The sequence below is a fragment of the Siniperca chuatsi genome, linkage group LG1 (genome assembly GCF_020085105.1).
Source record: "Siniperca chuatsi isolate FFG_IHB_CAS linkage group LG1, ASM2008510v1, whole genome shotgun sequence".
Classification (NCBI taxonomy): domain Eukaryota; kingdom Metazoa; phylum Chordata; class Actinopteri; order Centrarchiformes; family Sinipercidae; genus Siniperca; species Siniperca chuatsi.
The window spans coordinates 6,751,341-6,774,686 of NC_058042.1; the positions used below are offsets into that span (position 1 = coordinate 6,751,341).

At 39.7% G+C, this 23,346-nt stretch overlaps 2 protein-coding genes across 3 annotated transcripts; one reads left to right on the top strand and one right to left on the bottom strand.

The window, feature by feature from the left end:
- Positions 1 to 220: 220 nt before the first annotated feature.
- On the bottom strand, positions 221 to 21,159 carry trpm5 (transient receptor potential cation channel, subfamily M, member 5). 2 transcript variants are annotated; one of them, XM_044185232.1, is made up of 26 exons: positions 20,099 to 21,159; positions 18,266 to 18,333; positions 16,757 to 16,913; positions 16,487 to 16,667; positions 15,207 to 15,373; positions 14,895 to 15,072; positions 13,839 to 13,903; positions 13,225 to 13,410; positions 12,800 to 12,899; positions 12,501 to 12,619; positions 11,485 to 11,832; positions 10,140 to 10,283; positions 8,210 to 8,333; positions 7,851 to 7,996; positions 6,916 to 7,028; positions 6,716 to 6,817; positions 5,247 to 5,505; positions 2,935 to 3,053; positions 2,584 to 2,716; positions 2,276 to 2,450; positions 1,893 to 2,061; positions 1,560 to 1,738; positions 1,187 to 1,319; positions 904 to 976; positions 692 to 782; positions 221 to 525 (listed from the first exon to the last, which is right to left on the bottom strand). In XM_044185232.1, exons 1-26 carry the CDS (start codon positions 20,123 to 20,125, stop codon positions 380 to 382), a joined length of 3,702 nt encoding a protein of 1,233 aa, XP_044041167.1. In that variant the 5' UTR covers positions 20,126 to 21,159; the 3' UTR covers positions 221 to 379. The 2 variants fall into 2 exon arrangements, with proteins under 2 accessions (XP_044041167.1, XP_044041196.1); XM_044185261.1 differs by having other exon boundaries at positions 20,010 to 21,159.
- A 160-nt stretch (positions 21,160 to 21,319) lies between these two features.
- On the top strand, positions 21,320 to 22,603 carry cdkn1ca (cyclin-dependent kinase inhibitor 1Ca). Its single transcript, XM_044185891.1, has 2 exons — positions 21,320 to 21,892; positions 22,013 to 22,603. The coding sequence occupies exons 1-2, from the start codon at positions 21,469 to 21,471 to the stop codon at positions 22,111 to 22,113; spliced, it is 525 nt and encodes a 174-aa protein (XP_044041826.1). The 5' UTR covers positions 21,320 to 21,468; the 3' UTR covers positions 22,114 to 22,603.
- The last annotated feature ends 743 nt before the right edge of the window (positions 22,604 to 23,346 follow it).

The following is a 23,346-nucleotide window of genomic DNA, read 5'->3' on the forward strand; positions in this document are numbered from 1 at the left end:
CTAACATTTAATGTCTTGTACTGACTTGGACCATACTGTACTTTAATACATTATGAGGGGAAAATTTTGTTTTATTTCTGTACATTTTTTTTTCATTTAAACCACGGAACCAAAATGTTGTGCTTCCATAAATGACTCATTTGACAGAAAAAAATGAAAGAAATTAAGTGAATATGTTTCTTAACAAACGTTACAGCAACAGCACTCCAAGCCAGCGAGACTGTGAAAACATCCAACATTATTTTATTAATTTAAGTTAAAGTCCAAGCCAAATCAATGTCCCCTTTCCTCCAATTATACCATCATCAAAATATTCTAAAAATCTTACATATAGTATCATAATTAGCTCTCTGTGTACTACCAGTTACCATTATCACTTTTATTCATCAATGTAAGGAATTTGTTTGTTAGCTCCGTATCCTGGGTGACCTGGTCTGGCTTGGCCCCCTTCTTGTTTGACTTCTTTCTCTGGTTGACTTTGAGGCGCGTCCTTGGTGCTGCTTGCCTTGCAGTCTGTTAGAGATGCTGAAATTTCATGCCATATTAATATTAAATTAGGTCAAAATACATACAGTAGTGCAAGAGTATAATCACAATATTCTACTGTGTTAGAATAGAATAGTATTTTTGTCTGTTGTTACGTAATTATCAATTATGAGTCAATCTTTCCTGTTTCTGATTTTTGACTCACTTAGAGGTCTTGGAGCTTCTTTCCCGCATTTGAGTGTGCTTTGAGCAAAGCACTCTGCCATCCAGGACAACACCTCTCCACAATATCTGATCTAGAGACAAAGACAGACATGACTGAAACTGTCTGTCAGAGTTTTATGTGAAATAGTCTTAGGAAATTGCAGCCTGTTTATGTGTCAAATGGTGCGGTTGAGGTCACTTTTCCAGGTTTACCTGAGCCTCCATGGATGCCAGCCTTTTCTCTTGGTCCTTGAACCCACCAACAATCCTCAGCAAGCTCTGAACCCTTGGTCATAAACAAAAATATGTTAAAACCATATTCAATGCTGCAATAATCATTTTTTACCACTAGGGGGCAGAAGAGCTTTAAAACAAGCTACAGTTTGGTGCTGGGCAGGTAGTGTCCAGTGGGTTTGTCAGAGCTTGTTTGCTATAAAGATTATATCTTCTCATAATTCAACTATATGACAGTTTACCAATTTTTACAAATAATTACTTCGAGGAGGTACTCTTGAGTCTCTCCTCACTGCTCTCCCAGTGCTGGCGCTCCAGTTTGGCCAGGTAGTTCTCTTTCTGCACCGTCTCCCATGTTATCAGCCTCTGGTCTAGCCCTGCCGGCAGCTCCCTCTCTGGCAAAACACACACACAAGGAGGCAGTCCAATAAGCAGTTAACCAACAGGCAATTTCCATGGATAAAGCAGGTGAAGGACAGAGATAAGCACACAGTGTTTTTTCCAGTATTTTATTTAATTTTAATTTAGCCATATAAGCCACAAGAAACTATCTCAATATCTGCTTGAAATAAAGGATAATGCCTTAATAGTTCCTGATGGAAATATGGTGAAATATTCATATATAATCTTCATACCAAGATGCTCCTGCTTAGACTCTGGCTGTTTCACCAGGCTGAGGAGGAGCTGAGAGAGGTGGCTGATGATGATGAAGGGTGGGGCCAGTGCTGGACGGCTGTGGTATTCCACAATCAGGTTGTATCTCTGGAACTTCCAGAAGATGTCTGTGTTGCCCTGCACCACCTGGAATGTGTAGCTGAAAATGGAAAAAAGGAACAAAAAGCCAATTAAATCATTTTGTGGGGTTTTTATTTTTTATTTTATAATGTACAAAGAAGCCACTAGTTCAACTCATTTCATCAGACAGACAAACATATAGACATATGTTTTCTGGACTCCCAGCCCCTGACCTGAACATGGCAATGAGCAGGTTGAGCAGCAGGACATTGGTGACGAGAAGGAAGATAACCAGCAGCAGGATGACCAGCCAGTTGGCGTAGATGTTGGGACATGGCGGCCGTAGGCCCATGATAATCTCCTCTGAGTCATTGGTGCAGTTAATTTCAGGCATGCGAGCAGCTGTGCTCCGTTTAATGAAAGAACAAGAAAATTAGATTAGAAGACATAACATTCAGGTGAACAGAAAGCCATACCTGATTGCATAAATGATCAAAATATAACATTAAACATGTCAATAAACTGTCACACTGCACAGTTTCCATGGATAAACACAAGTTTAAAAATTGCAGTTTCTTTACACTAAATATAGAAATTTGCATCCACTGAAATTTACCATCTATTTCCTCCAAGGGGATCTGGCCAAAAATGTGCAGGTAGGGGCGGTACAAGGCTCTGCGAAACACCCAGTCAATCCTTGGGTCATTGGGGTGGAGAAGAGCCTGGGTGGCAACACCGTACGCAATGAGCCACACACTCAGGAAAAAGAGGAAGAAGAAAACGTCCTTCATCTGTAAAGGAGAAACAGACACATGTTTTCATCTTTTTAATGGGCAACGCAAGGTCTACATTGTCTTCATCTATGACCATGAACATCACTTAAAATGTTCATAATTATAATGTTTAGTGTTTTGTTTTGGTCACCATTCTTTCCACAATGATGATCTTGGGGCCCAGCTGCTTATGAATGGCAAAGATGTGGATCAGACGTAGAGTGAATACCATGAAGTCTATCGCCATAACTGTCCTTCCTGCCTCATAGGTGTTGTTCACCATCCTGCAAAATCAAAGAAAACGGATATTACTTACTGTGCGGTTTATTAAATTCTAACCCTTCTTCCCATTCAGTATTTCATCCATTCACTCACTCCTTTATTTTAATGCTCTAGCCTGGACCATGATAACAACAAATCTAGAGCCTCCACACTGTTGTGTTATATTTTATATTATATTATATTTTTTTTACTGTCATGAATGACATTTAATGTTAATTACCTGCATGAAAGCCCAACAACAAAGAGTGAGATGGCAACCATGTCGCACTTGTTCCAGTTGTCCTCTACATAGAGTTTGAACTTCTTCAAGATGTTGATCTCTTCATCCGTGAAGAAGCTCTGTGTCATAAAAGATAGTTTATGCATTACTATAAGACACAATTATTTGTAACTTTTTGAAAAATAAAAAAAAGGCCAGTTATTTTCCAGCAACCTTATCTCTTGATTTCTGTTGGAAGATTGAGCCTTGCTTTCATTTCTAATTCCAACATTGTGTAACAGTTTTGTTTTCTTATGACAGAAATTAAAATATACTGTATACAGTGTGTTAGTAGTCTTAATATGTATCCTTGATACATCTTTTGAAAATATTTGGATTCTTTTGTGCTATTGGCTCAAAGACTGGGACTGAAATATAAATGACATTATGAACATTTAAAATCCGTTTTAAATTTTGGCCGTGTGCTGCTGTTAAGTTGCCATTTCATATGTAAATGTGTTCACACCCTGAATAATTCTAGGTGTTTATAGGTAAATGAGGCTTTAATAAACTTTTTCAATCTTTTAAAACCAACCGTTATGTCTGAACTGAGTTTCTGTTCTCTGTTATAGCTGAGTAATATTTTTCTCATGTTAATATGCTCTCTACCAGGTCATACACTGCTCACATCCCATTCAGATACACTTGCAGGGCTAAGGGAGTCAGCAGGTACACAGCCCTGCTGCTTTAGAAGCACCTTCAGTGACCTAAAATCTCATTCCTGTAAAATGTTTCTCACAGAGTGTAAGGTTGAGTTGTCTCCAGTGGTTTGAACAGAGGACCTGTAAATGCATCAAGAACCAGTGTTTGGTCCCTCGATGGCACAATTGGTTTGAGAACAAGCTGAGGGCAGTATGCTGCTTTCATAAAGTGATAGACTGGTGTGTAAGCCCTGACTTTCAGAACACAAAGGCCAACATGACCAAATACTTTAAACTATAACTAACTAACTAACTATTGCCAGCTATAGCATCAAACGAATGGCCAGGATGGTGGACTGATAAGGAACCAAATAACATATTTTGCATGGCTACCCATGCAACCTCCATTTGGGATCACATAGCCCTCTCAAAGTACTCTGCAAGATACAGTTGTCATAATCAGCAATATCAAAACCCCTAAATCTACTTCTGCCAGATCAGTTCAGTTTCAGTGTTTTTAAGAGCGAGCGTTCCCCAACAAAATATTTTAATAAAAGCAGGATGGGAGTCTGTTCTTCCTTGGCTATTTAGTTGCAGCACTGCTGATGGTGTCTGACCTTTTCAGGCCATAAATCATTTGTAAATAGAGCTGGATGTTTCTGTAAACGAGGCATAAGGTGTAGAGTTAGAGACTGAGGTTAAACCAATCAAATACCTCACACTTACAAGACAGTGATAAATTCTGTATGAATACCAATAAAACAGCCCTCTAAAATCTCTCCTAGACTGACATACACATTGTCTGGAATAATACGCTGTTGGCACTACAACGTAAAGGATTAAAAATACTCAACCGACATGTGAACACCTTTCAGGTCTGTTGATGTAATGAGAAACCACATATTATACACACACACACACACACACACACATATATATAAATAGCTACCTGCCTATACCAATTCATGCAACAACATATTGGCTGTCACAACTTTGTGAGAGTGAGCAGCCTTGCACAAGCCCAGATTTAAAAAGCTGGTAAACCTGCAGTCTCTAACCCTGTTCTATGACAAGTATGGCAAGAACAGGGGCCCCTGTGGCACTGGGAGATGCATGCACCCCTGGGCTTGGTAGCATGCCAGGGCCGCCTGTAGCAGAGTGGTTCTTTTTTTGGAAACCTGTGCCATAGTTCTGTTCAGCTCAGGGACTTTCTGAGATGCACATTGGAAAAGCGAGCAGAGGCAACAGCGGTAAAGGCCTGTCTCATCTGGGGCTCATCTTGTGCCCAAGGGAGGAAGGCTCAACAGGATCAGTGCAATAATGGATCGTGCATGTCTGACCTGGCTCACTGGGAGGGAGTCAAGCAGAGAGGTGAAAGGCTCATGAATCCTTGATTCACATTACCTCTTACTCAGATATGTCTGACTTGTCAGGCCTGAATGTTGTCACACAAACACATCTAATAAGATGAATAAATGCTGAATAAGTAGATTTCACACTGCATGGATAGATAAATGTGGATCCTTAACAAAACATTCCACTAAATAATGGTCTGAGAACTTAAAATATGTTCGAAAACATGAAATTGGATTGTGTTATTGGACCAGTGAGATTGGATGCTTTGACGGTCACCTGTCGAAGTTCTTCCAGCACTAAGGTGAAGACCCAGAAGTAGAGCATTATCTCTGGGGCTCCAGGGCCAAGGGGCGGCGGTGGGCGGAAGTCTAGCAGGAGCACGTAGGTGAAGAGGCAGAGGAAGGCGAAGTACATGATGACATTACCGAGGAACACAGTGACAGGAGCGCTCCAGAAGCGACGCCAGCGGCGGAGTAAGAAACGCCACCAGACAGAGGCGCAGCTCTGAGCTTCTGGACCTCCAGGGGAAGAGTCCCTGGAATACAAAGGGTGGAAAAGTCACTCAAGTGCTTCTCAAAGTCTTTTTACATACAAAACATAACTAACCAGTATATAATGATCTAAACAGAGGTTATATCCTGGCTTCTTAAATTGGAACATGGGAAGATTATATATTATTATGTTGTTTTAACCATTGATGATTGGGTTTGCTGATGCAGGCTGGATGTACTCCAAGTTTTATGTTATGCTGTCACTGATATACATTGTTTTCTGTGAGCTTGTGTGGTGGGTTTTAGCATGTTGTATGCAGTGATGGAAAGTAACTAAGTACTTTTACTCAAGTACTGTACTTAAGTACACTGTTGAGGTACTTGTATTTTACTTGAGTATTTCCATTTTCTGCTACTTTATACTTCTACTCCACTATAGTCAGAGGAAAATATAGTACTTTTTACTCCACTACAATTACTTGATTGATCCCCAGGGGGAAATTCACAAGCTACCCAGCAGTATATCAAGTAATATATATAAAATATATACTGTATAAGTAAATAAATAAAAATTAGCTCCACATTTATCAGCTGCAATATTAAAGTGGTGCTTACACATTAATGCATCAATAATCATAATCAAATGATATAATATACATTATTATGAAATGGGCCATTCTGCAAAATGAGTACTTTTACTTTTTTCTTCTACTTTTTTAATTTGGTACTTTAAGTATATTTTAATGCTAATACTTCTACATAAAAATTTTGAATACAAGACTTTTACTTGGAACATGTAGTGTACTTCTACACTGTGGTATTGCTACTTTTACTCACGTACCCACTCACGTACCCACTGGTTGTATGTACTTTATTATGTTTTTTGTTCAAGTTTGTGTGTGTCCTGCGTTTCGCTTGGCTGCAAGACAAGTTCCCCTAGGGGACAATAAAGTCGAAGTTGAAATCAAAATATGAATCAGTGTAGTGCATCTGACTTTTATGCTTTAGCTGATTTTAGGCTAAGGTCAAACATACAGCTTTATTGTCAATATACACTGCAGGGTAATGGCATGCTACATATTTTAGAAAGAAATAATGAGAATAAGAATACGTAATTTAGCAGCAAAACAGCAAAAATAATGCTTGATATAGTGACTTAATTTCTGGCTACATCTGAACGAACTGAACTATATGACATAGATAATTTTCAGATTATTTAACAGCAATTTGTGTACTATTTGATTGCAAACTCACAAAGGGTCGTCATCGTCAGTTAACAGTAAAGCCTTTTCTGTATCCAGACTGTCCAGCTCTGTAAACTGCTCGTGGCCATTACGATTGTCAAGTTCCTCATCACTGAGAAACACATACGAGAGTGTCAGTGCGCACAACAAAAGACATACAGTACTTCCACGTGGCTAAGACAAATGGTGGGGCAGCATAAGATGCATCACCTGAACTTTATGAGGTTGGTCCAGATGAGTGGTGGACAGAAGAAAGACACCACAAGTTTGGAGATGGCGGTGTCCGTCGTCATCGCCCCCCACCAAATCTTTGTGAGGAGAGCCTGCAGTAAAAGTCTACTTTTGTATCATTTATGTTAAAATCAGACAGGGTTTCATAATAGGGACAAACTAACTTAACAGCTGAATGAAGTTCGCCACAAGAGGGCTCCACAGGCCTTAGAATATTTCTGTCTTACAGTCTTGTGACTGTATACATGGAAGCATCATTCAGGGGGTTACCCCAGCTGGTTATCAGAAAAAAAATAAGTATGTATGTAATAATATTCAATATGAGGTGTGAACCATTTCCTTCTCCACAGCAGTCTAGTTGCAGTATGGGATGAGCTCACTTATATGAAAGAACACCTGATGCTTAGTCATGGGCTTGTCCAGCCTTTGTAATAGACCAGTAAAAATCCACATTCTCTTGAAACATTACACATGTACTGAATTATAATTATAACAGATTCCCATTTAAAAAGGCTATATTACTGCAACTGTGTGCTTTAAATAAAATATTACGTCAATGTCAAGAGTGTTCTGCATACTAACTTTCCCTGCTGACGTTGAATACCAATTAACTCTCAGTGATGACTTTGTAATGACAAGGAAGCCTGTTGGAAGGATATTTAGGCAGAATTGTGCACTGAATGGAGTCCAGTGAGCAGCAAGATATGACTTTGAAATAAATATCTAATGGCATGAAATGCCCTGGAAAAGTTTTTAATAACTGCAGGGCAACACAGTATTTAAATACAGAAGGCAGCAAAATAAACTAACAAACTCTCTTAATCAAATGCATAATACTTTGAAATGTTTTGCAAAAGCTGAAAGAGTCTGTTAAATTGGAGCCAAATGAGCATATGGATGTGTCTCCTTGTTACCTGAACTCCATCATGGGCAAAGAAGGATTTGGCATCTGCCTCAGTTGCCAAGTTAAGGACCGTAGATTTGCTCCAGCAGTGTGTTCTTCTCACTAACAAAGCGTAAGCCCTGTCTTCACTGTTGGAGTAACACTCTCCAAAGACATCTGTCACAATAAGAACAATATGTAGGCTACACAGTGTCAACCACTTGGCTACAAGAATTTGCACATTCAGATTCACATTTTATTCCCCTCCAGTGTGATCTGTTTGTGATTGTTTCGGTGTGTTGTTGAGGTCAGTGAATATACCTCTTGCTATGTTTGACCTTTTTCTAATCACTCTGTCAGCTGTCGTCATCAAACGATTTATGTACTTACCAAGGGCAAACTGCTCATACTTGGCTTCCTTCATACTACGTGCAGACTCAGCCTCAGATTCCAGTCGTGCCATCTCTTTCAGAATCTTACAACCCGCCAGCGCTGCTGCAACTGCCTCAGGGCCCTGAAGGATTAAAAGACAGCTGGATCCAAGAAATGGGTCTGAGAGAGGGATCTGAGAAATCTAGTTTAGAATTTTAGAGCGCTGCGTCTTTTTGCATCTAAATGAGGTGTACTGTCTGCATCAGGCAGCAATAGGCACATTTCTACCTGCAAGTCCACCTACTGTTTCCCCCGGTCAGATGTGTTTGACCATGTAAATGAGTTATGCTCACATACAATGTATAATTCAAGACTTAAAATTCTCAACTGATCATATTTGAAGTTATAGACCTCTTTACCCTGTGTTTACCAACAGTACTGATGTAAACTATCATTTAATAGCATCAGAAAACATTAATATCTTGGATGTTTTTGGATACAGGCTAGCTTTTTCCAGTCTTTATGCTAAGCTAAACTAACTGTCTCTTAGGTCCAGCTTCATCTTTAATGGCCAGATTTGATAGTGGTATCAAGATTCTCATCTATCTCGCGACAAGACAGCAAATAAACTTATTTCCAAAGTGTTAAACTATTTCTTCAAACCAGAACATCGGATTGATTTCTAGTGAGTCACACACGTGAGGATAGAATGAAGAGGGTGTTTGGAGTAACACTTTCCAAAGACGTCTACCACAATAAGAACAGTAGGTACACACTCAGGTGTCAACCACTCAGCTACATTTGAATAATTTGCATATTCAGATTCGCATCTTATTCCCTTCCAGTGGGATCTGTTAAACTTATTTCCAAAAGTGTTGAACTATTTCTTTTAAGAGATTGGCATGGTCTATTATTGCTTTATAGTTCATTATGGTTATTGTATTTTATTGTCATTTTCTATAATCAACAGGTAATAGCAAGCTTTTATTGCCCTATACTTTGTAGAAGAAACATTTATAAGACTAACATGACAAATGTGTAGCTGCAGAGCAACATACTAAAACCGAGGGCTCTCCATTTGAAGTTAAACTCTGTGTTGTGAACCTCATACCTCTTTATTTAAATGATAAGTGATTTTTATACATCACGCTGTATGATATTACTCCTTTTGCTAGCATAAGCCAAACTGCAAGATAATTGTGATGAGGCCTTCAACATGAGAGATACTTCAAACAATCAAATTATGAATGCAGATATCCCAGCCAGAGTCTGAGTGGTAAAACAATTTGCAGTGGGGGATGTACACACACTGAATGCAATTACCATAATTTCAGATAATGTTTGAAAGAAGACGCAGGAAAGGAGCACATCAGGGTGACCGCTTGTGAGATTACAATAATTGGTTCCCTTAGTTCCGGAAAGGGCAATAAAGAAATGAAAGGTGCCTTGAAAAGCTGTTGAAAACAAAGAGTTATTTCCATTGATTGGAGACATTTAAACTATTCATAGAGCATCGGTCTCATGTGAGAATATACGTTTCTCATTAACTTCATCAGGACTTTAGATATGCTTGCATTACCTCATCGCTGGCTGAATACACTGTCCCATGAAGTGGCATGACCTTCATTTGAATAATGTTCTTGGAGATAAGATAGTTTTTTAGTTCACCTCAGTTCTTGATAAATATGCTGTTTGCTGGGATCTTTTATCTAGAGTGACATTTTCATATGGCAGGACTGACCTGCACCTGCACTGTGCTGGCCCACATCACTCTTGTTCACACTGAATCCAGAATATAAACTAGCACAGTATAATTCAGCTCACTTCAGTTTGGTTTGAGTAGTTTTTGCAAATGCCAGGCACATTTTGAATTTTACTGATTGAACCACACAGCGCTGAAATAGTAAGAGCCGGAGCTGAATTGACTAAAGAAGCTGACAACACCCACCATGGCCCAAAAGTAGTTAGCCATATGCTGTCGGTTCTGAAGAACGGCCCAGAGGAAGAGATCCCTCCAAGGATGCTCGCAACGCTCGTCTAACTCGGCCAGGTTCTTCTGGCTGTGGAACAGTCGACCCTTCGCAGGCTTCTCCTGGAGCACACAAACAGTACAAGACATGTATTAAATATGTATCGTAAACAGGGTACCTGCACACAGTTTACAGAACATGTAATTATTACATACAATCTATGGAAAAATCTATGGTCATTATTGCAAAACCAATTACTTTCTCTGCCAAGGAGATTATTTTTGCCTGGAAGTCTGTCTGTCTGTTAACAGGATATGTAGGTATTTCAAAAATGCATGAAGTGATTTCTATGAAACACGCTGAACAGAAAGACCTTCAGCCAAGAAACAATTTGATTTTGGTCGTGAGCTGAGCTATAATTCATTTCCTGAGATTATCACCTTATGTAGCTGTACAGCGTGACATTACACAACATAGAACATTACATATATGTATATTTAGACACGATTTCTTAGGGTGTAACAGCAGGTTTGGTTTGTGATGACAATCCATCTCTTGCTTTCCGCAATTATGGCGAAATTGAAGGCCTCTGCCCAGTGGTTCCCAACTTGGGGGTCAGGTCCTTTCCAGTGGGTCACAAGAAAAATCTGAGGAGTCACATGTTGACTAACAGGATAGAAAACAGGAAAACTACATAGCTCTGAGACACTTTCCCTGACATTACTCTAAATATGTTTTACCTCTTAAAGGCATCATAAAATGGCCTTTTTAATTCCTTAACATGATGTAGTTCCTGTTGAAATAGGATCTTGGGCTAAGACATAATGCAGATGGACATCGTTCCAAAGTGTAAACCAATGGAATATCAGTTTAGGAGAGACAGGCTGACTTGACAGGAGGGACAGAAATTCCTAAAAATTGCGATGGCTTTATTTGTTAGATTTTATATTTTAATCCTCCGAGTGCAGGATGAGGTCACCATTAAAGATTCACTGTTTTCCAGGAAGTGAGTTTACCATGAAGCCTGTATATTGTCTATTTCATGTTGTCCATTTCACTTTCAGCCATTTAACAGTTTGAAATGAAACAGTCAAAAAGGTTAAAAGGGAAAATCACTCTCCACTCACAACTCACAGACAAATGCAAACTGTGACAAGGGGTCAAAAATAGACATTGCTTCATTTAAAGGTGCCACATGCAAAAAATAAAAACCTCTGCAAGAAGCAATACAAGGTGGAATTGAATTCATCAGTTGAAAGGATTTCGTATTCATTGCAGTATATATGATTAACTGGAACTTTCGAGACAGAGTATATCACTCACTGTGGGAATCTTTTGGTAAAAGCCTTTGCAGGAGTCATGAAGAAAGTCTTTCAGCACTTTGGCGACCTCGTAGAGGGTGAAGCGGGGTTTCCTTTCCCCTTGCTCAGGCAGATGGTGCCCAGGTGGACCAGGTGTCCTGGCAGCTCCAAGCAGAAGCTGCTTCTCCTCATACTTTTTGAGGAGCAGGTTGTGAAGGAGGCTTTTCTCTGACACAGACCAGTAAAGCTCCTGTAGGCGACCGTATGTAAGGAACTCGCCCAGGTTCACACCGTTGTCCACAAAGAGGCGCACAAAGTCAGGTTTGTCATTGATCAGGGCATCCATCATCACCTCTTCAAGGTCACATGCCTGCAAAGATCATGTGGCTTTGTTACAATGGCTCATAAAGCAGCTGATGGCTTCTCTTCTTCCTGTGAAAAGGTTTTTGTAATTGTCAGGTTCTTTTCTCCTTTACCAGAATGTACACTGGCTTGCCATTCTTATTTTTGTGCTGTGATGAGTCACTAGTCACTGAGTCCCTTTCACATTGATTGAATACAAATGTAAACAATTAAGATTAAAAATGAAAGAAATGCTCATGCAAAATAGATTTTGCTTGGTTAATTGGTCCACGACTTTAGTTCAGACTGAAATATCTCAAAAACTATTGGATGGATTGCCAATTTTGTACAGATTCATGGTCCCCTGAGGATGAATCCTACTGACTTTGGTGATCCCCTGACTTTTCCTCTAGTGCCACCATCAGGTTGATATTTGTGGTTTTCAGTGAAAGGTCCAACAACTACTGGATAAATGTGTGTTAATTAGTAATTGTTAGCAGACTAACACACTGAGATAGTGAACATGAACCGTTAGTATAATGGTAGACAACTTGTTTTCTTTTTATTTGTTAAATATGCTAAACTTTGACTTGAGTGTAAATTTAACTTTCTGGTTGTAATGACTGTAAATGTAAGGCAAGTTTAATTACCAGAGTGTGACAAAGCTCTAATCAAATTACTATGTATTTGTCTCACCTTCCACTCCACATCTCCATTAAAGATATCACTCTTGGCAATGTCAACCCTGTTCCAGGCCACAGCCAGCTTCAGTTCATCCAGGAAGTCTTGAGCTTCCTGACTTTGGCTCTTACAGGCTGATACACACACACAAACACCCACACAACACACAAGATGTCAACAGGTTCACAACCTATGAAGTGCTCAAAATGTCAAGGTGCTCTCTCCATGCAACTGTCAAGTCACAACACCTGTAATTGTACAGCTTTAGAAAATTGCAAGTTTCTTGATAACATATATCACACAAGGTATTTTACCCTTGACTAGAGCTTTGAGGATGACCGTATCCAGCTCAGAGCTCTCCTGTTCTGGGTCATGGACAGTAAGGAGATGCCCGTGATCAAGTATCTTCTGGATCTGATTGGCAGATTGACAGTCAGTTATAACTAATACCTCATTTGAGTAATGTGCTTTTTTTTAATCACTAATGCATTGTTTTCTAAAATTACAATCCCTTCACTGTGTATGTCAGCTTGAAAATATATGTTACATTATCGGTCCCTCCTCCTTCATATCCTTAATTAGGTCATCACATACAAATTTTAAAGATAAGGATGAAAATCCCATATTAGCTTCCCTCATAATCTTTCCCTGTGTGCCCCATTTTTCTGGCAACGTTCAGGTCTTGTGATGTGCATATCTGTGTATGTGCCTGCCTCCATGCTGTGCACATCGCTCTCACCAGCTTGACCCAGTTACTGATGTCTGTGCTGTGGTGGGCATTTGGAAAGGTGTCCAGCAGCAGCTCATGAACGCTGTCCGTATCCCAGCATCCCTTATTCATCAGCGTGACGAGGATGTCAGCCACGCCTCCTGAGCCTGCCAGGATCAGCCATGGTGTCGAATTGCCAATGCCTTTGTACATCCTCTGCAGAGAGGGACACAGCGTTCAGACTCGCAGGCAAACTCACAAATGTCCTCATTTTCACTAAATAACTTCTCAACTAAACATAAACAGAGAATTATATTGATCAGTGTAGACTGTATTTCATAATCTTAGTTATGGCTCAATTTATGCAAATAAATTGGTGGCTTTGACAGGCTCTCTAGCCAAAGAGATTAGTTTTGTGAAAACAGAAAGAATTTGCTTCTCAGTCTGGCTTTAGCCCGCTACTTCAGGAGGTGGCACAACCAAAATTTGATTTGAAGCCTAATTCTCCAGCCTAAGCTATCATTCAAAGTCAGATCGTGCACAATCAAATGACAAAACAGATATCTAGTTTTCAAAAGGTCTCTTTGCAGTCACATCTTTGAAGTTATTGAGTAATTAACACAGCATAATGAAATGAAACCTACCTTTAGGATCCTGGGTTCCCCATGGACCAAGAGACACAGAACAGGGATCTCAAAACTGCCTGTGCCTGCAAGCACCAAAAATTACATTCATAATAATATATTTTGCATCTCAGAGTGTCTCAAATTATTACCACTCTGATATTACCTCCCACTATTGTGTGAATGGTGCATAGGCTTCTCCTGTCAACTGCAAAACAACCACTGTCTGACCAAAGTGCTATTCATACATATAGTGACAATTTTCTTTTTCACATGTTCCCTTTGTCTCCGAGTTGTGAGCGGTTAAACCAAAGAGTGATGTTCCCCTCTCATGTTACATTTGAACAGTTTTGGAGGCCTGAAAAGGTAAAACTATCCAACAATTAAACTGTTCAACAATTAAACAACACGTTGTAGAGAAAAGTCAGTGCCTTTGATTGCTCAGAAATTTTGTAAAGAAGCACCAGTTATCTATCTTTGCTAGTTTGTGGTTTAAAACCAAAGAATACTAAAGGGAGAGTGAGAAAACACCTAACCCTGGTGAGTCTGCTCACTTACTATTTTTTAGGAGACAGTTTGTATTTCGATCTTTAAAATGTATTTATTTTTTACTTCCCATCGGCAGTGAAGAGTCCATTCCCAATAGAAAGAATTTCTGTTGCAGACACACTGCCAAACAGAGTTCTGAGCAGATGTGCATTTACTTGACAACTGTGTACAGTTTTGAGGCATATGATTTTACAGCAAGCCATATAAAAAGAACATAAATTATAAAGCAGGGCTTTTTTAAGCTATCAGTATATGATGCAGCCACCTGTGCTGCGAACAGCGCCACAGTGAAATAATGCTTAATGCATCTTAATGCATCTATAATTTAACACCACGAAAGGGACCATTTGTCAGAATGATATTTAAGTATCCTACATTTTACTGTTTCTATTCATGCTAATTTTACATAAGTAAAAGTAAATGCAGGACTACATATTTAATTAGCTTTTTAATTCTGGAATTGTTATTACAGCTTAAGCAAAGGATTCTCATTCCACTGGTTCCCAGCAGAGACCTAAATGGCTTTACCTCCATAACCAGTGCGCTGAAGAGAGATGTGTTTGAGCAGCTTCACCCTCATTTCACTGGTGGCCCCCGGTCTGTTGGGATCCTCCTCTACCAGCACAAAGTGAGAGTGGTGACTGTCCAGGGAATATACTGACCCATGAGGCAATTCCTGTGGCTTGTATACTATAGGCTCATCCACCTTGAGAACATGAAAGCAGGTATGCAGAAAGATGGAGGATAGCATAAACACATTTATGTAAAAGATGTAAATATTTGCTCATAGATGCTGCTGCTGTTTTTATTAGCTCTATATTGTCTGTGTATGCAAGAAACCTTGGCAGTGAGTAATGCCTCCCGGTTGTGGATCATGTTCCAGGGTGCGATGCCAATGGCCACTACACGAACTTTAGAGGAGGTGCTGGCCAAGGAGTGATCTCTCACCGCCTGCCCCAAGTGCTTGGTGATGCCAAAGCGAAGGCCATTAGTCAAAATCCATGCCCCTAGAGAACAGAGAAGCAGTTGCATATGTGTGTGTATGTGCTATAGACAGTTTTTTTTGTGCACTTTGCAGCGAGAATTAGGGGAATAGGAACGAGTCTCTACTATGTGTATGTATCAAACCAGAAAGTTGCGTTCTGGATTCCATGCAGACAGCTGGTCTATTGATTGTGCTAATTAGACTAATGGTCGTAAAGCATCATGCAATTAAAAAAAAATGTGATCAAATGTGGCCTAGACGTGACAAATACAGTGATATCTCCCTTTTTTGCATTTTCACAAATGGAATGAAGAACACAAACAATTTCTGATTCGTAGTCTGATTCGATTTATGCCACGCACTTTGTTTGCTCTTGTAGCGCCCCCTAGCGGTTGATTTGAAGGAAACTTTCAGGGCATGTTTCAGGTTCTTATGTGGACATATCCTGTAAGTTGTATGATGATTGGACAAGCAATTTCTGATTTATAGTCTGATTTGTGTTATGCCACGTCCAGTTTTAGCATTTGTAGAGCCCCCTAGTGGTCGATTCAAATTAAACTTTCAGGGAATGTTTCAGATACTTATGATCCACCAAAAATTTGGTAGCAATCAGACCTACGGTTTAGGAGGAGATGTCAAAAATGTGTTTTTCAAAAAATTCAAAATGGCGGAAAATCTAGCTAGGTGGACTTTAGTGGTCCAAGAAGGTTTTTTGTGGAGCAAATTGAGCTGGACTTGTGAAAGAAATTTCAAGTCATTCGACTTATGGTATGAGGGGCCTGTTCAAAATTGCATTTTGGAGCCTTAATTACAGCATCACCATGAAACAGATTGGGCTCATATTTTTCTGGAAGCACATTCACATAATTTCCAGTTAATGGGCCAAGTTTCGTGTTTCTAGCTCATTCCAGCTTACGGGAATTTGAGCCAAAGCGACAGACAACAAATAATAATAATAATAATAATAATTTGACTCGTATTTTGGACTTTAAACATCTAAACAAAAAACAGGCTTTCGTCTTGGTGTCGTGTTTCTAGTAGTTCTGCTACCAGCCAATAGAGGGCAACAGAGAACCCATTCTTTATCATTGACTGTCGATTTCAAAAGCCAAGGCCAGTTTTAGCCCCTTATAACCTGTGCTCTGTGCAGCCTTCACCAGTCCTTTTCTCAGAGTGTCCCTGAGCCAGGGCTTCATTTGAGCAAGCTCATCTCCTCCCACCAGCGCCACCACCAGGTGTGGAGGAGCAAGGCCCCACTCTTCTGTCAGCATCTGGTAGATCAGCACTGGGTCTGTGTTGCTGCGCACCCTCACAAACTGGATATAAAGAGACGAGTTGATGTCAGTATTTCTACAAACTCTTCAAATGCTGTTATATAACCTTTAGTTTTGTTATCTAGTTTCACCTTTCCTCTTGTCTTAGTAGAGCTAACGAAGTCAATGTCGCCCACCCTTCCTGTTGCCCAGTGACTCTTCTCCTTCCTCATTCTGCTGGCCAGGCCTCTGGCTACATTCTCCAGCGTCTCATCCACAGTAGAGCAGCAGGAACAGCTCAGCAGGACACTGAGAGAAACACAAAACAGATATGTGTACTGTATCATACAGTCCTTTCTACCAACACACAATAGTAAAAGAAACCCTCTACTGTATCACGATCTCTGATCTGCTGCTCACCTGGAACATCCCTCTCACCAAGTTCCTCATAAATATACACCAAGACTATTCTCTCTTCCTGCACTCCCGTAGTGTAACAAGCACCTGGATATAAGACTGAGGAATCCTCTTCAAGGCCAAACTTAAAGGTCCAGTGTGTAACATTTAGGAGGAGCAATTCGCAGAAATTGAATATAATATGTATAAATGTGTTTTCATTAGTGTATAATCACCTGAAAATGAGAATCATTGTGTTTTCATTGCCTTAGAATAAGCCGTTTGTATCTACAGAGGGAGCAGGTCCCCTTCCACAACAGTCGCCATGTTGCACTGCCATGTTTCTCCAGTAGCCCAGAACTGAATTGTTATTTAGCAGGGGTTTCATAAAGAGTATGGTCTGGACCTGCTCTATAGGAAAAGTGCAATGCGATAATTTCTGTTATGAATTGGCGCTATATAAATAAAATTGAATTGAATTGAATTGATTTCAAAAGCTACCATTTATAAATCCCTTTGGATCATAACTCTCAATAAGACATAGAATGATTCCATGGAAATTGTCAGTATATGCAACACTGTTATTCTTTTGTTTTTTGATATGCTGTCATTTTTCTTTTGTTTGATACATAATCAGACATAATGCACTAATCTACGATTTACTGTATCCCTCACTTTCATCCTTAATTGGGATAATATTTCCAGACAAGGTTAAAGCTTTCTACAGTATCACGATGCATATTTTGTTGAATCCAGATGCAGAAGTGGATTAAACAATCTATACACATCTATCATTAAAAATAACTAATTTAGATGATTTTGCTTTGTTGGAGGTATTATGAGTGCTTCATGGTTTGGCTGCTTTGTCCATAATCTGCTGTATCAAGACTGTAGCACTTTGCTCTCACTCTCAGTATTTCACATTGCTGAAAGTATTCTATTCTACAGCTAGACCAGCTCTCATGAATAATTCAAATAGAAAACTATACTTGGAATTAGTTAAGGCGCGTTAGCCCAGTACAAATGTTTGCTTCCTGTAGCAGATCTTCCACTTACGGCCTGCAAATCACCGATTGCCTGCAGATTTCTATTTTCAGTCGATCTGATGAAGATTTCTTTATCATACTGAACCATACTGTAATTTGTTACAGATAAGAGCTTCTGCCAGTTGTCATGAATGTACTGTATATATCACTTCATGTGGAGGGAATAGGCCTATCTGTTTGTATTGTCTTTGTCTTTGACTTCTACACACACACACACACCTGTGTTCCTCTGACCACTCCAGTACATCCCCACACTGCAGACATCGTGTCTGTGGCTGCAGTGTCCCCTGCAAACAAATGAATACACAGATATTAGGTCAATTTTTCTCTAAATCCATTATGACTCACTCACTACTCTTTTCACACAGGGGAAGGTTCTTCAAAGTACTTGTGGTCAATGCAAAGTTGGTAGAATTTTCATCCTCGCTTTATATGCAAAGTGCTTCCTGCCTGACGTTTGAACTAGAAATACACAAAACACTGTCACTCATATACATGAAACCACGAAAACTGGGCCACAATACTGTGGGCTCCCACCAGAACCTCTGAACATAAAACCCCTTTGATATTATGTCAAATGACAATAATATATAGGTTTTATTAAGCAGTCTGGAATGTGCTTTCAACATTATGACTTGGTTTGTATGTAGTTATTGTTCTACAATGAGAACAGCCACAGTATGGTCATCTCTGAATGATTCTTTTCATAGAAATAAATGACACTGAGTTCAAAAAGGAAACTAATTCATTATTGATAAGATTATCTGTTTGCCTGAGTAAACACAGACTTATTAGCCAGCCTTATTTGCATGGACGCTTAAGCCGCTTGTGAAAGACGATTATAACAAAAATGCAGCACAAGTGCATATTTCTTTAACAAAAAGCAGTACCTGGGTACATTTAATCAAGGAAAGTGTTTTAATAGAATTGGTGCAATGGTTAACATACAGTCTGAGAGTCAATTTGTGTTTAGCCATCTGTTTCAATGTAAGTGAGCAGCTTGTTGTGGAAGCCTTTATTTGACTACAGGTCTGGGTCTGGGAGGGAAAAGACTATTGGGCATGCAAACAGGACGATTTGCATGCAAAGGTAGAGGAAAGGACGCCCAGCTGTGTGTGTATGTGGGTGTGTGTGTGTGTGTATGTTTCATGAACACAGACACCCTTACTCGCCCACAAACTTTACATCTTGCTTGAAGTCTGGTATAATGAACTTTTGTTTTCTCAAACAGAAGTGATGATAATCTGGAATGTTTTAATCTAGTTGTGTACATTAGCAGACAGCAAACACACAGCTACAGTATATGAGTATGTCTAAAACTGTAGGGCCCAGCAACCATATATGAAACCTCCTTTAAATTAAAGATATATTCTTGAGAAAAAAAAACAATGTAATGTTTCTAAATCAATATTTGTTTTTGAATCTTAACATTTTACTACACTCGAAAGTCAGTTTAAGGCCTTCTATGAAAGTACATAATAAGAAACCAATATTGTAGAAACTGAGGTTTAAAATTTCAACAAAATCACCTCATGGATCTCTGATCATTTTATCATAGGGAAAAAAATCAATCTTTCACTTCACCATAAACCATGAGAGGTACGATCTCGCACATAAAAAGCGTTGGTTACTATATAATTAAGCAATTGGGGAGAAATGTATGAAATATGTTTCTACATTTGTAATACTTGTGGAGACATAGTGTAGGTACATAAGTACATCTCTTTAGGTTTTTATGGCTAAGAAAAAAAAACAAACCTACAACTTCTGCTTCATCTTCAAGTTAAACTCTTTTTCCTCCAGATAAGAAATCCTGTACAATTTTCCATTATGCAACACAGAAAGCATCAGATGATTTCCCCATGTTACTTTATCACCCTTGTCATACAATGTAGATTATTAACAGACACACTGCTTTATGTGAAAACAGTGTCCATCATGTACAATACATATTTTAACTTACCAGAGATCATGTTTTCACTTGGCCAAATTTAGACGTCCCCAAAGTGATAAACGGGGAAAAAAGACAGCTGCTACACTGCACGTACTCACCAGAGGTCTGTCTTGTCTCCCCTGCATGGCTGAAATGAATGTTCCTCTCCGCCTCCTGCTGAACCATACCTGTAAGGGCTGAGGGGTTTTCCTTCACAGCCTTCAGGTGCTCTACCTGGGCCATCAGGAAGCGGTACAGAGGTGGGGCTCTCCCTCCGGCCAATCCCAGACACTGCTGTGCACTTTGCATGTTGGTCAGCCGCTGCACATTGCTGTCATCAGGACCACACCTTGAAGGTCACCAGATTGATCAGCAAAATCTAGGTGGGGAGAGTGAACGGCCCCTCCCTCATTACCTCCACTAAGGTGCCCTCATGCAAGGCCTATAACCCCTAGCTTCTCCAGTGGAGCTGCGCAGTGGCCAGCAAATCAGACTGCGGTTTTACTGGCAGCTAGCCAATGAATGTGTTTCACTGTGTGAGTGAGAACAGGGCCTTCCCCAAATTTCTCCTTTAGTTTAAAGTTTAAACAATCTGTTTAGTCAAGTACAAACTATAATATACAGTAGTTCATTTATGGTAGCAAAATTGATTTGGGTTTCTACAGCAAATGCAAAAATTAGTACCTTTCTACAACTCTAACCTGTGGGGAAAACTCTTCTTTCAATGGTTAAAAAAAAAGCAATTAAAGCAAAGACAGCGATTTTTAATTACCGTAGTCCTGACCTATATGTAACTTAAACAAAATCTCATCTCCTGGTTTGAACTACTTTTCGTTTTGGACCACAAGCTTACTTTCATTCTCCTTTTGGCAAGAAGACTTTGGCCTGTATAGGCAGAAATCCCTGTAGTGGCACTAATAACTGTTCACTGGAGGCTAAACTGCACTGCTGCATTTTGGTTTCCTTTCATTTGGAAAACCATAAAGTACATAAACAGAAATGTAATGACTGCAAAGCTGAGGTTTTGGGGATTGTTTTGCTCTTTCATTTATTTTTTATTTAACCTTTCTTTTGCTCTTGCTAACAGTTTGCAAATGAAAAGCAGAATGACAAGGTCTGTCCTCCTGTGCACCAAGAATGTTGTCAGACAGAAGAAATCCTCATTGTTATGATTAATTAAAAATTGATCATTACTTGTTAGGACAGACTTTATCACAATATTACACAAAGCATCCCAAATGGAACCGGAGTAGTTAATTGACGGTCTCAGTGGTCTTCATCACTCAATGAATGAATTTCGCCCCCTCAATTCAGAGAGCTGCAGCCAATCAGCAGCCTCTGCTCATTGTGTACAAACAGAACATCGTGCGCCCTGCAGCCTTTAAATCGCCCTGCAGCATTGTGCTGACCAGAGCAGAGGGAGACAGCAACAACAGCATCCTTTGGTGTCTAGCTACACGAAGACAACTCCACCAGAACCTTTGGAAGGATGAATACCATCAGGAGCAGAGAGTCGGTTTGCAGGAGTCTGTTTGGCCCGGTGGACCACGACCAGTTGCGTCGGGACTTGAAGCTGAAGCTGAAGGAGATCACTGAGCAGGACAGCCGCCGCTGGAACTTTAACTTCCAGACTGAGACGCCGCTGCCAGGCAGGTTTCAGTGGGAGGAAATACCCGCAGACTGCGCTGCTGCTCCCTATCAGGAGTCCGCACAGCTGAAGGACGCTGTCTGCCTTTCAACCACGGAGGATGGTGTCACACTGAGCGACCGTGAAGAAAGCGCAGGGAACGACCAGGAGAACTGCTCCAGCATCTCCAACACACGCAAGTGTCCCGCTGAAGTGACGCCCGTCCGGAGGAAGAGGACGCTCTCAAAACCTGCAGCCAAGCCCAGAAACAACGCGCGAATTACAGGTGAGGAACAGGTTTTAGCAGATGAGTTTGTTTGTTCACCCTGTAATCCACGCGTATGCAATTATAATGACAGAATAATAAGTGCGTTAACATCTTCTTTCTTCTTGCTTTTCTTGGCAGATTTTTTCGCAAAGAGAAGGAGGACGACAGAAACCAAGAGCCTCCTGAATCCTTTCCAGACAAGTTCCAGTGAAGCAGCTCTGTGCAAAACAATAAGATAATATGCTGCTGAAAATGGACGATTTATATTTCTACATACATTTTTATGGGCTGGACCAAGGCGTATTCACTGCACCAAAGGATTTAATTTAATTTTTTTATTGTAAATTTTTGTATTTGTGAACTGGGGTGGAATTATACCACTTTGTGTTATTTATTCTATTTATGGACTTTTATTTAAGTTTTTGCATTTTTTTCATTGATAGTGTCACAAATATATTTGTTTAGAGAAGGTTCTTCTCTCATTTCCATCAGTATTACTGTTATGTGAGCAAGAACATTTAAACGACTGAATGGATTTTTGTTTCTGTATGTTTCATCTCTTTGTCAATCTTGTTGGTGAATTTCTGTAACTTGAGCTGCTTCTGTTAACTTTATAGAAAAGCACTATTTTGTCGTTGCTGTGTTTGCCTAAATTAACTGAGATGCAGATAAAAAGCTTGTAAATGCCTGCAAATATTGCAATTTGAATAAACTGTTTCATCAGTGAGACTAATTGTACTTCTGATTGAGTGATTATTATATTTTCTGCTGTTTCCTTGCTTTCCTTTTGACACATAGCATATTGAAACGCTTCATATACAGACAAAAACACAATAATCCAGAATCCAAATGAATTTGTTGATAGATGCAAATGAAATGATTTTGCATCCATCACATCAAAGTGGTTTATTTAACATTCATAGCATCTTAATTTTGTTCCCTATCTTGAGTAAAATGTGTTCTCAGTTCTCCAACAAATGCCACACAAATCTGTGGTCCACGAATACTTGTCTAAAGCTAAACTGGGCCCTGCAGCACACACATTTGTAATATACAAAATAATGTATGCTTATGTGCGACAACATGTCTCTTTTGCATTGTGACAGTTTGCCTGAAGCAAAGATCTTTGGAAGAAATCCTTGCACTGAACACAGTTTAAGCTTTTTAATCCCACTCTGTCAAACATCATGTCAGCCTTGCCGTTGAACACTGCAACTGTTTTTTCCTAAAATGTTCATAGTTTTAACTGCAGTTTCAGGTATTAAAAGTACAAAAAAAACTCCTCATCGTGAGAGTGACTCTGTGATAACTTACTGGCATAAAAAACCGAGCCTGGAGCTCTACAATTGCAGCCATTTGTGAACAGAATTTCAAATGATGATGATTTTCAATATGACTGCAGTCTTATGAGAAAGTAAATCTTTGGTTTTGTGCTGACATTGTGGCAGCCACAAATGAGTAAACTAATAATA